Genomic DNA, 15146 nt, shown 5'->3' on the forward strand with positions numbered 1-15146 from the left:
ATAGTGATTGGTTGACTAGGTTTATGAACTTGAAGTACAAATATGTTTTTTTTTAAACTTCAGTAGATAATTTCTGGAGGCCAGATGTGCCATTTTTAGTAGGAAGTCAAATATTTCCCTTTTCAGCTCTCCCCAGCAAGTATGAATTGTCCAAAGACCTATTCATTACCCAACAAGGAGTAAAAGAGTAAATTGTGCTTTTGAAATCCAGGATTTAACAGATATGGCAAATATGTCAGGCCAGTACCATGGGTACTTTTTTATTACCAGTAGGAGGTGCCTAATGGAGATGTGCTAAACAGAATCCAACAAACACCTCAACTCAGAAATGATACAAATGTTGATTCCAGTCTCATGGAAGCTGCAGTGGAGCTACCAGCCTTGGACCTTAACATCAGTACTTTATTTGTTCTTTTTGCATGATCTCAGGGTGGGGACTAGAGGCAGGAAAGTGCCTTTCTTAGGGCACAGACTTTCAGGAAGTGCCCACTCTCACATTGTATCCAGTGTCAAGCATTCAAGTACTCAGCTCTGCTGTTGATAGACATTATATAGACAAATGATCACGACCACAAAACCAGCCTCAGTGAATCTGAAGGAATTAAAATTGTATGATAACACACTCTCCAAATGTAACAGAATTAAATGAGAAATTGACAGCAGAAAAATTCTGAGAAAACTTCAAATATTTGGAAATTAAACAAATTTCTAAAATAATCCAAGTCAAAGAAAAAATTACAATTGAATACAAACATACACAGCATATCAAAAGTTATGAAACATAGTTAAAACAAGGTTTACAGGTAATTTTTATCATTCTAAATTCCTACATTAAAAAAGAAAAAAAGGTCTTAAATCAATATTCTAAGTTTCTACCTTAAATAACTAGAGAAAGAAGAGAAACTGAACCCAAAACACACAAAAGAAATGAAGTGGTAAGATTAGGGAAAAATTGTTAAAATGGATACGAAAAACTGATGAAACAAAACATTGGTTTTTGAGTAAAAGAAAACTGACATATCTTTAGTCGGACTGACCAAGAAATAAACAAGGAAGACACAAATTAACAAAACCAGAATTTAAAGTGGGGACATAAATAATGATCATTCAAAATTTAAAGGATTATAAGGAAATACCATGGACTCCATTATACCATGAAATTAGACTATTTAAATGAAATGGACAAATTTCTGGAAAGAAACAAATTACTAAATTTGTCTCAAGAAGAAATAGAAAATTGATACAGACTTGCCAAATACTTAATCATAATCCTTGTGAAATGTTCAAAAAATAGAAGGAAAGGGGAGGCTTTTGAACACATCTTATGAGGCCAATATTACCTTTATACCAAAATCAGGCAAAAAACATGTAAGAGAACCACTTATGAATATACATTGAAAATCCCCAACAAAATATGAGCACAACAAATCCAGAAACACAAAAAGCATGTTTTTGTACTCTAAAAAAGTAGAATTTTCTTCAAGAATGCAAGACTGGTTTAACATCTAAAAATAAATTAATGTTACTTGAATGAAAGACAAAACCACATAAAACCAGGACAAAAACCATTTGACAAAATCCAACACACATTCATTATTAAAAACTCTAAACCAGCTTAGAAAAAGAACAAAACTCTCTCGACCTGATAAAAAGCATCTATGACAATTGTCCAGTTAATATCACCCTAATGAAGTGGTGCTGGCAGATTTTCCCCTAAGAATGAGAACAGCACAGAGATATACACTTTCACTATCTAGTCAATGTTGTACAAGATGTTGCAGACTTAGAAAGGGAGAAAAAAGATAGAAAAACATACAGATTGAAAAGGAAGAAGTAAAACTATCTTTATTAACAAATGTCATAATCTCTTTTGTAGAAAATACTAAGAAATACAAAAAAAGAACTACTAGACTTGTGACTGAGTTTATAAAGCTTGCAGTATACAAGATAAAATGCAAAAGTTAATTGTATGTTGATATACTAGCAACAAATTTTCAAAAATTAAATTAAAAAAACATTTCCCTTTATAATAGTATCAAAAGGATAAAATGCTTAGGTATACATTTAAGTAATTAAATATAAGACTTTAACTGAAAACTATACAACATTGGGAGAGAGATGAAAGATTATCTAAACAAATGGAGAGATATTGCATATTCATTGACTGGAACGCCATATTTTTGAGATGGTAATTCTTCCCAGTTTAACCTACTGATTAATTGAAATCCCTGTCAATATCCCAGGAGGCTTTTCTGAAGAAATTGACTAGCTTATACAAAACTTTATACGGACTGAAATTTTTTTTTAAAAGGAAAAAGTTTGATGACTGCCAAATTTCAAAACTTACTATCAATCTGCATTGATCCAGGCAGTGTGTTATTGCATATGGATAAGTATATAGGCTCATGAGAAGGAATTGAGAGTCCAGAAGTGAACTCATGTTTATGATCATTTGTTTCTCCACAATACTGAAAAAGGCAACTAAATGGAAAAAGAACAGTCTTCTCAAAACAATGTTGCCTGGACAATTATATATCAACATGAAAAAATCATATACGTATAAAATAACATGTTATTCATATATATGAGATAACATATCCTTATCTCACATCATGCAAAAAATCAAATGGATCATAGATCTCAATTATGAGCTAAATTGATAATAATGTCTAATAAATCATAAGAGAAAATCTTTACACTATTGGTTAGACAAACTTTTTAGATATTATAACAAAACCATGATATATAAAAGTTACAAGCTGGTCTTAATAAAGTGAAAGACAAATTTGATAATTTAGACTTAATTAAATAAAACCTTTTCCTATCCAAAAGTCACTAACTGAGAAAATGAAAAGTCAAGGCAACACAACGAGAAAATATTTGCAGGTCACATATATCATAACAGAATTGTATTCAGAATATGAAAAGAATACTTACTACTCAATAATAAGAATATAAATAACACAATTTAAAATATTCTCTATATATGAAGGTAAATTTCATTAAGGAAGCCATACAAATGGTTAATAAACATATGAGAAGGTACTCAATAAATACATAAATAATTTCAATAAATATTGAAGATACTCAATAAATATATGATAAGATACTCAAAATCTTTATTCTTATGAGAATGCAACTTGAAATGAGATACTATTTCACAACCACTAGAAGAGCTATAATAAAGAAAATGGACAATGTCAAATGTTGGCAAGAATGTGAGAAACAGGAACTCTCACAGATTGATGGTGTGAATGAAATATGCCACAGCTACCTTGCAAAACAGTTTGACAGTTTCTTAAAAAGTTACACATAAATTTACACCTCATCAATTTCACTGTCAGGAATCTGTGCAAGAGCTACTAAAGTATATATCCACCCAAATACTTATGAATGAATTAATTGCTCATAAAAGTTAGTTGCTAAGAGAGTAGATCTTAAATGTTCTCATCACGAGAAAAAAAACAAACAGTAACTGTGTGTGGTGATGAATGTTAACTAGACTTATTGTGATGATGATTTCACAATATATACATACATTGAATCATTATGCTGTACACCTGAGACTAACAATGTTATGTGTCAATTATATCTCAATTAAAATGTTAAAAAGTAGAAACAACCAAAATGTTTACCAACTTGTGAATGAATAAACAAAATATTATATATATTTTGAATTGCTCTTTGGCAATAAAGAGTAAAAGTAGTGATACATGCATGAAAAGTCCCCAAATATTTTATTCTAAGGAAAGAAGCCAATCACAAAAGACAATATATTGTACCATTCTATATATATGAAATGGCCCAAAAAAGCAAATCTGTAGAGACAGAAAGATTAATGGTTGCCTGGGGCTGGATTTAGGGACAAAGAGTGACCATAAAAAAGCCCTTTTATGGTAATGGAGATGTGCTGAAATGGGGAAGTGCTTATGGTCAAATACCTATATACACTTGCAAAAATTATTGATTTATAGATTTGCAGTGGGTGAATTCTATGATGTGTAAATTATATCATGATAAACGTGTTTAAGAAGATTTCATGAACTCTAGAGACTTTTTATATACCAAGTTTTTGTACATGCCTATGTACAGACATTTAGACATTTTCTTTCTGTGTGTGTGTCATCTTTTAAGGTCCATTCTGTGAGGAGTCAATGGAACATTGTGTTTCTCAGTCTTGTTGGAAAGGAGAAATTAGTCAAAATAAAAGCTCAACTTACCTTTTGGAATGCACAGAAGGATTTCTCAATCAAAACTGTGAAACCGATGTCAATGAGTGTTCACCAAAACCATGCCAGAATGTTACTGACTGCATTGATATTCCAATGGTAAGTCTGAATCTAACATACAAGGGAGTGGTTTTAAACTATATTTTACCATTACTAAGCTGTTTGAAAAGTACAAATAATTAAACTTCTAATTAACATATTACAATTTTCAAACTCAGGAACATCAGAAAATGTATTTAACTTGCTTATTTTCATTTTTTGCATTTTAAATAGAAACCCCAATCTCAAAAATACTCTTCAACTTTATTTTTTGTTACTCTGACAGAATTCTCCTCTATGAACAATGTAATTTTGTAAGTTTTTCATTTTTAGTTATTTAAAAATATTTTCTTTATTATTTGATTATTTTATATTATTATATTTTAACATTTTATTTACTAGTTAAATAAATAAGACTAGGAAATAATTTAGTAGTTCCCACAAATGACAATCTTTCATTTTGGTAAGATGCATAGTTGAATTCATAATATGAATTAATATTCATACCTTAAAGTTCTCCTCACTCACATGTCCAGGGGTCAATGCTGGTTGTCAGCCACATCCTCAGCTGGAACTATCAGCCATAATCCTAAATAAAACACTTCTGTGTGGCTTGTGCATCCTCACAGCATGGTGGCTGGGTTCCAAGCATTCCCAGATAACCAGGCTCTGTATGGCCTTTTTAAACCTAGCCTTGAAAGTCACAGAGCATCTTTTCCCCATAGTCACAGCTTGCTTACACTCAAGGGGGGGGGGGTAAATATAGCCCCAATTCTCAATTAGGGGAATGTTGAAATAAGGTAGTAGGAAGAGTGTGTGACATGGGAAACAATGTTGGACGTTTTGGAAAATAGTCTTCCTCATTGTTGCACTGAGTGAGAACTTCTACTACCTGCTTATGAAAATAATTTCCATCACTCCGCATGTAAGAATCATTTCATTATCTTTGAGATATACAGATTTTTTAATACTTTTTAATCTTTTCTAGGATATCATGTGCATGTTTTCAACAATATGTACAGTCAAGCTTTGTAAGCAGCTCCAAACACCACTGGAGTATTTTCCTTGCAAGATTAATGCCACAAGTATGAAATATGAGAAAGATTATCATTGCAGGTATAATTAACTTCTTATTGTTAAGCAAAAATGTATGAATTTTAAATCCTGTGGACAAAAATAAAACAATGTTCTGTTTTCAGCTTAGAAATTTTCATGGCTTATAATATTTTATTTCCAGTGAAAGTAAAAAAAAATCTTAATGCTTTTTCTATGAAATGTTTAAATGTTGTGGCATTGGTTTTAAATAAATATTGGAGCAATTCTTAATCATAATTTGGGCATACCATCCTAAAACATCTGTTTTGTTTTGTAATGAAGATGTTTAGGATAGCTGGATAATATTTGAAGGTCTAGAAGGAAGAGATAATGTAAGTGCCCACAGTATTATTTCTACAGTACACATACATCCTTGCTATTATTGTTTCAAAGTATAGACCCATTGTCTCTTCCTGCAATTCACAGACCTCAGCTGAGAGTTTTCCTTTAGGATCTTTAGACAAAGATTTAGGAAACAGTGCCTTATTTAAATAAAGATTTGTTAAAAATGACCGATTTGTAAATGACAGAAGTGAGTTAGTTATCTGGGCCTATCACTTCAGACCATTTTAAATAGCTTTATAGTTACTTTCTCGCACTATCAAGAAGTGCAATTTGTACTCTTCACACTTGCTTGACTTTTATCTTGCTAGACTTTTATCTGCTTAAAGAAAGTTCTGTTAGGCATTATTGAAGGGCAGTAAACAAGCTCAGAACTTTTAGAATATCCATAAAAGCAGAAAATTAAAAGCTGTGGTGGGGACTGAGTGAACTGATGAGGATGATTATAATTTTTGTGACTTTCTGTTTGAATAAAAAACTAAAAGCTGTGGTACAGGAAAACCTTAAAAGCACACTGAAAAAAACTGCACGTATATCACAGATGCATGTGCATTGTAGATGTACAGTGGACACTATTTTCATCAATTTCAAAGAATCTAAATGCAAAGTTAAAAAACATATCAAGCTTTTAAAATTTGACATTTTCAAAAGTGAATGAAGAGAAACCTCCTCAATATATCAAGATCTTAGAACATCCAACCCATCAAGTCAAATCTGTGGATGCATTCAATCTTATATTAATTTACCTATAAATCCAGCTATTATCCTTTTAACAATATTGATTTTTTAATTTATAATTTCTAGTTTTGAGCCTTATAGGATTAGTATATTTGTGACTCTACTTAGAAAAGTGATCAACTTTAAAAATATGGATAGCATTATATAAATATAGGTAAATATGCATTCATATATGTTTATTTTTAATCAAGTATGAAGCTTTTATTGGTTTTTATTATTAGCATTATTCTAGTTGTCTAGAAGGCTTTGTTTTAAATTTTATCATCAAAGGGAAAACTAGATAACTAGAGACATTGTTGTCATCCCTCAGTTTACTGTTATATTATTAATTAACATATTTAATTTTAAAATGATGAAGTTTGATCTTGAATGCTTTGTAAAGCATGTTTTAGATAGGATGAAAGTTATAGAAATTCAAGTTAAGTTTTCCTAGGATGGATGAAATATGTCAAATAGGTAACTAGTTGTCACAACTTTGAAATAAACTTACTCATGAAATTAATATGAGCCACTGTATGCATTCTAATTGTTGAGATTGCCCGCATTCTTTAAAAATTTACATTGAGCACAATATACATTGTGCGTACTCATTTTGAATCTACTTAATTAAAAATATTGTCCCCTCTATTGATTAAATTAGACTACCGATTAAAAGAGGGTGAAAGATAAGAAAAGCAACAGGAGAGTAAAAATAAAACTTATTCACAGGGCAGAAATAACACAGACTAATTTGAATGATGAGCGAAAACCCAAGCCTCAGAAATAAGTAAGAATGTGGGGAACACAAAAGAGTTTCCAGCCCCCAGATTCTCCCACCCACAAACTCACCAATGATAGTGCAAAAAAGTTGCTAACTCTGACTCACATGAAGTAAAGGTCATATGATCAATATAAACTAATAAAACATGAAGTCGAAACAATGAAAAAAATAGTCTTGAAAACGATTTTTCTTTTCTCAAAGGAGATTAAGAGAATCACTGAAAATGATGAGAAAATCAAACACCCTTTGACTTAAATGCCTTTAGTTAAAAATTTATCTGTGCATTGTTATATTAGAAGGTATGTGTTTCTGGAACAGTGATTCTCACACTAGCTGTACCAGACTTTAGCTGCATTAGAGACTCCTGAAGGGCTGTTTAAAACGCGGATCATTTTTCTCTGCCCCTAGAGTTTCCAATTCAGTCAGTCTGGGGTGGGGATTGCAAATGTGCATTTCTACAAAATTCTCCAGAGATGCTGAGCTGAGTTCAAACAGCATCAATGCAGAAAATCCTCCTACACCTTTTCACCTACTTCATCCACACATCTCAACTCAAGCTTTTACTTTTTTATTATAAATCTGGGGAAAAAAAGTGGGGGATTGGAAAGGAGTAAAATGAAAAGTGGAGAACAGAAAGGTGATGATGTTATCAGTTTCTCTACTTGAACGTATGGACTAGGTCTAAATTATTATGATCAGATGAGAGAGGAAATAAAATTACCTCCTGAGAATCCTCTGGCTTCTTGAGATGTCCATGGTAAATGGTGAAAAGAGGTTCACCTTGATGGCCTTGACGTTAGATCCTAGTGGGGCAATTGCGAGTGTTGGCAAGGAATTAGAGGTGTGAGGGTTTCTCAGGAGCTCAGTGGATAGCCCAGAAGCTGCTCCAAAGGCAATGTTGAAGCTGCAGTCTCTGGGCTCCCCCTTTCTTATGTGAGAGGTGATGTCCAGGGCACTGTCCAGCACAGCTCCAGTGAAGCCTTCCAGGTCCTGATTATCTCTCTGCTGGAGACTGGGAGCTGAAGGCGCAGGGCAGTGGAGGGCAGGGCATCATAACTTGAGAGAGCAGTACTCTGCATTCTCCACTACACACCAGGGATGGGAGTGCTTGTACCACCAGATGACACTAGGGCTTTGAAGAGTGTCAGGACCCACCGTTCTGATACTGCCATCACAAACAATCGCACAATCACACACAAACACGAGTACACATGCAGAGACACACACACTTACCTATTTCAATATTTACTGAATGCAGTGACTCTAATATTGTCTAATGTAAAGGTGATTGCATTCTGAATATTCAGAATAAAATGAAGAAACACGAATCAGGAAATAGAGAGTGATGCAACCAGCTAGTGTCTTTCTCTTACGTCATTTTTTTTCCAACCTGAAAATCAATTGTTTAAAAAATATTTATTGAGTTAGCTTTATAAAAGACACCATAAACTAGATAATAATAAGTACTATGGCTTTAAAAAATCAGAAATTATGTTATATATACATATTTTTGCTTTCTAAACTTTTTATTTTCTCCACTCAAATTCTAAGTTATTTCATGGGATAATAATGTTCTATTTTATTCTCTCAGCTTGTTTTATTTTTCCTGTTTCATACTCAGAGTTGCGTTTATAGCTTGTGCTGCTTAAGTGTCAATTCAGTGTATTAACATACTTTCTTTTTTCTCACATCAGTTTCAGGATTTCATTAGTCTGTATGATGTGTCTCCACATCAGCCATGGGTAGGGTTAGGGTTTTCAGTGTCTGTCACAAGTAAACCTAATTAAGCATGCGCTGAGACTTTGAAATAGAACATCGTAACACAGAAATATATAGGTCAACATATTTCCTTTCAACAAATAATAAAGTTATATTTTCACATTAATTTTGAAAACTCCTTTTAAAAATAGTAATCACACATTTGATGAAGAACTTGGTCACCCAATAATTCCTAACTAATAGGAAACCTCAATCTCTTGGAGTTAATTATCTCAAAAGCTAGGTTACTACATTTTTCTTTCCTTGAAATCAATAGCCATATTTATAAGGCTAACCTTCCCTTTTGAATAAATCATTCTGAAATTTAACATGGTAAAAAAGTTTGTTAAAGTTTAACTACAGTATTAAAATTTCAGATTATGGTTATAAACTCTATTCCAGCTGAAGATATCTGGAACATTGTTGACATTTCTTCATCAAGAGGACCTTCTGCTCTATTCATATAATTTTATATTTTCAGGGACTGTTATAGTTGACAGAAGTCATCCTTAAATCTGGCCCCCTATGTGCTTCATTTTGAGAATGTATGTATAATTTCTTCTCTTAAGTCCTTAACCTATTAATTTCCCTGTGAATAATAACTAATAAAACATAATGACAGGGCTTCCCTGGTGGCGCAGTGGTTGAGAATCCGCCTGCCGATGCAGGAAACACGGGTTCGTGCCCTGGTCCGGGAAGATCCCACATGCCGCGGAGCAACTAAGCCCGTGAGCCATGGCCGCTAGGCCTGTGCGTCCGGAGCCTGTGCTCCGCAACGGGAGAGGCCACAACAGTGAGAGGCCCGCATACCGAAAAAAAAAAAAAAAAAAAAAAAAAAAAACATAATGACAGAAGTTAGTACAGAGCTATGTACATAAAGATTGAATTAGTATCCTGTAACCTCCAAGACTTCCAGCTCATACCTGATCAAATCATTCTTAGCCCCACACTGCTCTGTAGAGCCTCTAACACTTCAACCCAATATTCTCTGCTGTGCCCTCAGGATCTCATTTGTCAGCAGCAAATTCTTCAACACCACACTCTCTTTATATACCTTCCTTTCTTTTTCTGGCTGAAACCTGGTGTCTTCTTTGGTGGCTCTATCCATTCATCCACAATCTGCGTACATCTGTTGAGGAACTGTGTAGGTAGCCTTGCCATTGTTGCCGTATCCAGACCAGTTTTCTTTTCCCTCAAAAACCTGTCTATTTTTAGCACATAGCTATTCTGTAGATCATTCTCTCCCTAACTCTGTTTCTCTGTCCCCAGGCTCCTTTCAAGCATCTCCTCTTCTCTCAGGTCCTGTCCATCCCCCACTGTGGCTCTAGAAGCTGGCTTGTGTCCTTTTCTCTACAACTATTGTCATCTTTCTTGATGACTTCAGCATTCATCTTGGGAATCCATTCACCTGGTTGTTTAAATCCTTTGATGATTATTTTATAATTTTTTTCCTCCTCTATCTAATCTTGATCCATTTCCCATGGTCATGTCTTATTATTCATCATGAACTGTAACTGCACACCCTACAAACCTTGATTTAAATGTTTGCCCTCTCTGATCGTTGTATCATGTATTTAAGAATGCTATTTAAGTCTTTTATTTCCCTGACCTCAGGCTGAGTTATGAGGATGTCATTTTCCTTGTGAATGAGCTTCTGGAGTTTCTCTTAGATTTCAAGCCTTAGAGGTGGGGGTGGAGGGAGTGGAGGCACATGATGGTTGATTACCTGAAACTCAACAGGAAGACGTTCTCATTGTGGGTTTCCTTTGCCTTTGGGGTAAACTTCCCTGGGCCAAGGGTCACAGATGGTGTTTTGGGGCTTCCTTCTTGTTTTGTAATGATAGTGCTAACATTTTGGGCCAATTTTTCATGATCAATAAGCCCTGGATTGTTTAGAAACATCCTTCTGAGAGATTCTGTTGCCTAATCTTCATCTAGCAGTCTGTCAACCTGGTCTCATTAATGACTGAATATGAGTTCTTCATTTAATTCATAGTCCTGGCTCTCATCTTTTAAAACCATACTCCAAAATAATACAAATACAAGTGAGTGTATTGCTAGCTAGTCTTGGACAATTTAATTCATTCCCACTGAAAAGGAAAATTAAAACATGATAGCCATAACTCATCACAATTTTAGGATATTTTGTTACTTCCATCTTTCTGCCATCCACATCCCAATTAGGAAAAGGTGAACATGATAGCTTTCATAACAAAGTGGTACTTGGAATGATTTCTGGATCTCTGGTTGGTTCCTCAGGATAAGAGAAGCAAGGTAAGCATATCTTCACAAGTTTCATCAGTGGAGTAGAAGAGTACAATACATTTAAAGTTAAATCGTACTTTAGTAACAGCTCCAAACTAGTCATATGACCAAAGCAACTGACTTAACTTTTCTGAATATATTTCCTCATTTATATCATGGTGGTAATAATTAATATCACACAAGAATTATGAAAATTGAATTAGAAAATAATAAGTTTGTGAAAATAATTCACCTAGTGGCTGGCACATTGTAGATGTTAAAAAAAATGCATGATTATTCCTGATGGATGAAGGTATGATTTAATTCTCAAGGTGAGGGTGCAAAGCTGAGCCTCAAACAGCAGGAAAGGTGAATTACTGAAGTGTTTTTCTGATGCTATTTTGGTTGGACTGTGTCAATGTGGCCTTTGGTTCTTTTATGAAATTATACAGTGTACTTAATAAATTTAAAATAATGACTATATGGTACAATTCATTTTATTTTTCACTCAGCTTGTAACAACTTCGTTTTAACAAGTGTAATTTTTGGTTGTAATTCTCTAGTGCTTACTTTAGAGAGACATATTAACATTTGATTTGGTGCCCAATTCACTTGATAACAGAAGTTTACTAAATGTGATTTAAAAGACTGGAATATTTCTCATGAATTAATGAGAGTGAAGGCAAAGAAAGCCTGAACACCACTGTGTGTTCTTTAGCACCTTATTGATTGCAGCTAATGCACTGCAGTGGACTGGAATTCAGATTGATTTCCTGTCTGTCTCAGTCTTTAGATAGTGATGCCATTGGCTAGGAATGCTCGGGGCCCTCACCTGGCCTGCACTACCTGTGGCAGTCTTCAAGGACATTTCCCCAATGAGAATCAATGTTCTGGCTGGGGTGGCCCTTGTGGGTATTATTATGACCACAAATGCACCTCAGTAGCTACCATTAGGAAACTTAAAAGAAAAGTCCTGATAATACTCACAGGGCCTGGAGAGTAAAGGGCACCAGCACCGACAGCCCTGTGACAAGGAGCAAGAGAAAAAGACACAGAGAGAGAGAGAGGAGGGCCTGGGGCTCTCTGCCTTACTGGGGCTGAAGGTGGGGTCACTCGTTATTGGTGAATTTAAACCCTAACAGTGAGAATCAGAGAGCAGGAAGGGTAAGGTGCAAAGGTAGGGTCACTCAAGAGGCCAGTTACCTGGGTCACTCAGGGGTCTCTAAAAGGGGAGTTCCAGGGTACATGAGGCCAGGCTTCTAGTCTAGGCCCTAGTAGGCAGCACACAGCTGACAATATGTTTATTCCACATGGATGTGTGACATGGATGGCATGGCAATCCAAAGCTTGATATCAGGCACTTAGATTACACTCAAAGAACCTTGTTGTCAGGCATTGACACTACAAGATTGCTTTATAAAAAAAGTAACTGTGACAACTAACAAAGAAACAAACAAAACCTTATACTTGGCCCAACTATGACCATACAACTGTCCACTGTAATTCTTTACACTATGTCTAAAATTCCTGTGTGTCATCGTTAACTCCTGAGAGCATATCATCAGTATAGAATGGCTCTACTAAACATTAGAAACGTCATTTGTCTTTTTTTTTCACATTTCAATAATGCTTTCATTTATTCCAATAGTTTTCTAAAATCTATATTTTACTGTTAAATATTCATTTAGGCCAAAGTTGATTTTACTCTTACATCTCCAAAAGGTAATATTAAGACCATTCATTGAAGATGTATTTTTTTCAAATTCCCTCTAAACAAATAAAACTTCTTCTTTGTAAAGGACACAAGTATGCATGGACAAAATCAATGATTGAAAACATAATGTGATAATAAATGTTGTATGTAACTTAAACAAAGCATTATTATTTTGGGCAGCCTGTTAATAGACTTCTGTGAAAATATTTAAATTGCAAGTTTTTTTTACTTACACTGATGCATTTACAGCTGTATTCCAGGATTTACCGGAAAAAACTGTGAGAAAGTAATTGACTGCTGCAGACTTTTCACCATCAACTGTCTGAATGAAGGATGGTGTTTCAATATAATCAGAAGATTCAGAGTAAGTAATTTAGTACGTGGCAAAGTAACTTAGCACATCAAAATGCAGCAGCTTCTGTCAGTCCCTATTTCAAATGCTTTTATTAATATAAGCCAGAGAAATACATCCTTTTCTGTATATTTAAATATGAGTTATATAAAGTTTATTACTAGAGGTTTTTAACTTATAAGAATTATGTTAGGAGGGCATTATTAAGTGTTCTATTCAGTGTATTTATTATAAAATAAGTATATAACTAATTGAGTATTGGTGATATATGTCTGTATATATAAAACCATAGTTACTAATGCCTTCAGCTCTTAAGCCAGGTGGGAAATACAATTTGTCTGGTAGTTATTAGGGCATAAAATATATTGTTTGTGGGGGTAGTTTTCGAAATGACTTTACAAACACAGAGTGTGTGTGCTACACATGGTAAGGCATATCCTACAACTCCAAAGTTCCATTTTTAGGTAGGTCTATTGGAGAAACAATTACTTTTGTACTGAAAGAGCTGTGTACAAAAATTTTCACTCCAAATCTGAATCCAACTAAAGCCTATGGATAGGAAAATGGATCAATTTATCCTGGCACAGTCATACCATGGGATTATAAAGAATGATTAAAATAGTGAACATGTATTTATATTTATAAATATCAAAGTATAATGTTGAATTTTAAAATATTAATGAAAAATTATATATGTACATTATAATGATTAAATAAAATTTTGAAATACAAGCAAATCCATATTTACTATGATTGCATAGTCTATAGGACCATGGAAAAATATATACGTGTACTTTTGCAAACATCCTAAAATATAATAATGTTACTATACAAGAATACATAGTATAAGAACATAACATTTAGCACCTATAATACATTTGGCATTATAGTTTATCATAATGGTTATTACCTCATTTGATCTTCACATAAATCTCATTGCATTTTATAGAAAAATAAAATGTCTACTGAGCTTTTGAATATGTCCTCAAGGTCACATATTTCGATGGGGATGAATGAGGCATATTGGAAAAGTACTGACTCCAGAACTCATACTTGCAAGCACTACTCATATCTATGTTCAATATAAGGGATGTATTACCATTTCCTCTTACTTTACAATGTACCTACCTTTACCTGAGTAGCAAAATGTCTAGTTGAAATGCCTCTCCCATTTCGGTTTTAATTTATTTTATGTTATCCTGTTTATATTTTAGATTTTGGTTCCTGTCTAACTCCAATTTGAATTTTTCTTTTAAGAAATTTAACTGAACTTTTAATCACATTGCAGACTTTGCTTTCTTTTTTTTTTTTCCTTTGGTAATTCTAATTTAAGTGTAATAACTTCCATTAGATAAAATATTAGCAAGAAAGGAATGTTATTGGCCTGGTTAGTTCTATTTTCTTTTAACTTATAGATTTTTAATGAACAGCCATTAGATATGTATATTAAATGCATTACTGCTATTTTTCCTATCTTTATATTTTATTTCTTTTACATACTTTATTAGATTGATAAGAATTTTTAATAACAGGTGAAGAGAACTGTGCATGCATTTGCCAATTTTATGGGGAAAGCAATCAGACTTTCACTTGTACCTTTAGATATTTGGAGATAGCCTCTATCAGATTGATGAAGTTCCCTTTGATTCCTAATTTACTGAGTTTGTATCATGAATGGTTGGTGAGTTCTGTCAATTGCTTATTCTGAATGTCTGAATGTAATTAGAAGATCATATCATTTTTCATTTGTAGTGTGTTAATATGGTGAAATATAGTAACTGATTTAGAATTCTGAGTAAATATTACATCCTTAAGAAAACTCTTTCTTGGGCTTGAGACATTTTATCTATTTCTGTATTCAACTTATTACTAAAA

The 15146-nt window shown here is 33.6% G+C and overlaps 1 protein-coding gene across 1 annotated transcript in view; it reads left to right on the plus strand.

The window, feature by feature from the left end:
* EYS (eyes shut homolog) overlaps positions 1–15146 on the plus strand; it is a 1724957-nt gene that overhangs the window by 88769 nt on the left and 1621042 nt on the right. The window contains exons 3-5 of the mRNA XM_059083021.1: positions 4135–4328; positions 5257–5384; positions 13169–13283. Coding sequence (XP_058939004.1) covers positions 4135–4328; positions 5257–5384; positions 13169–13283 — 437 coding nt within the window. The remainder of the gene's footprint in view (positions 1–4134; positions 4329–5256; positions 5385–13168; positions 13284–15146) is intronic.

This window comes from Kogia breviceps, chromosome 13 (genome assembly GCF_026419965.1).
Source record: "Kogia breviceps isolate mKogBre1 chromosome 13, mKogBre1 haplotype 1, whole genome shotgun sequence".
NCBI lineage: Eukaryota > Metazoa > Chordata > Mammalia > Artiodactyla > Physeteridae > Kogia > Kogia breviceps.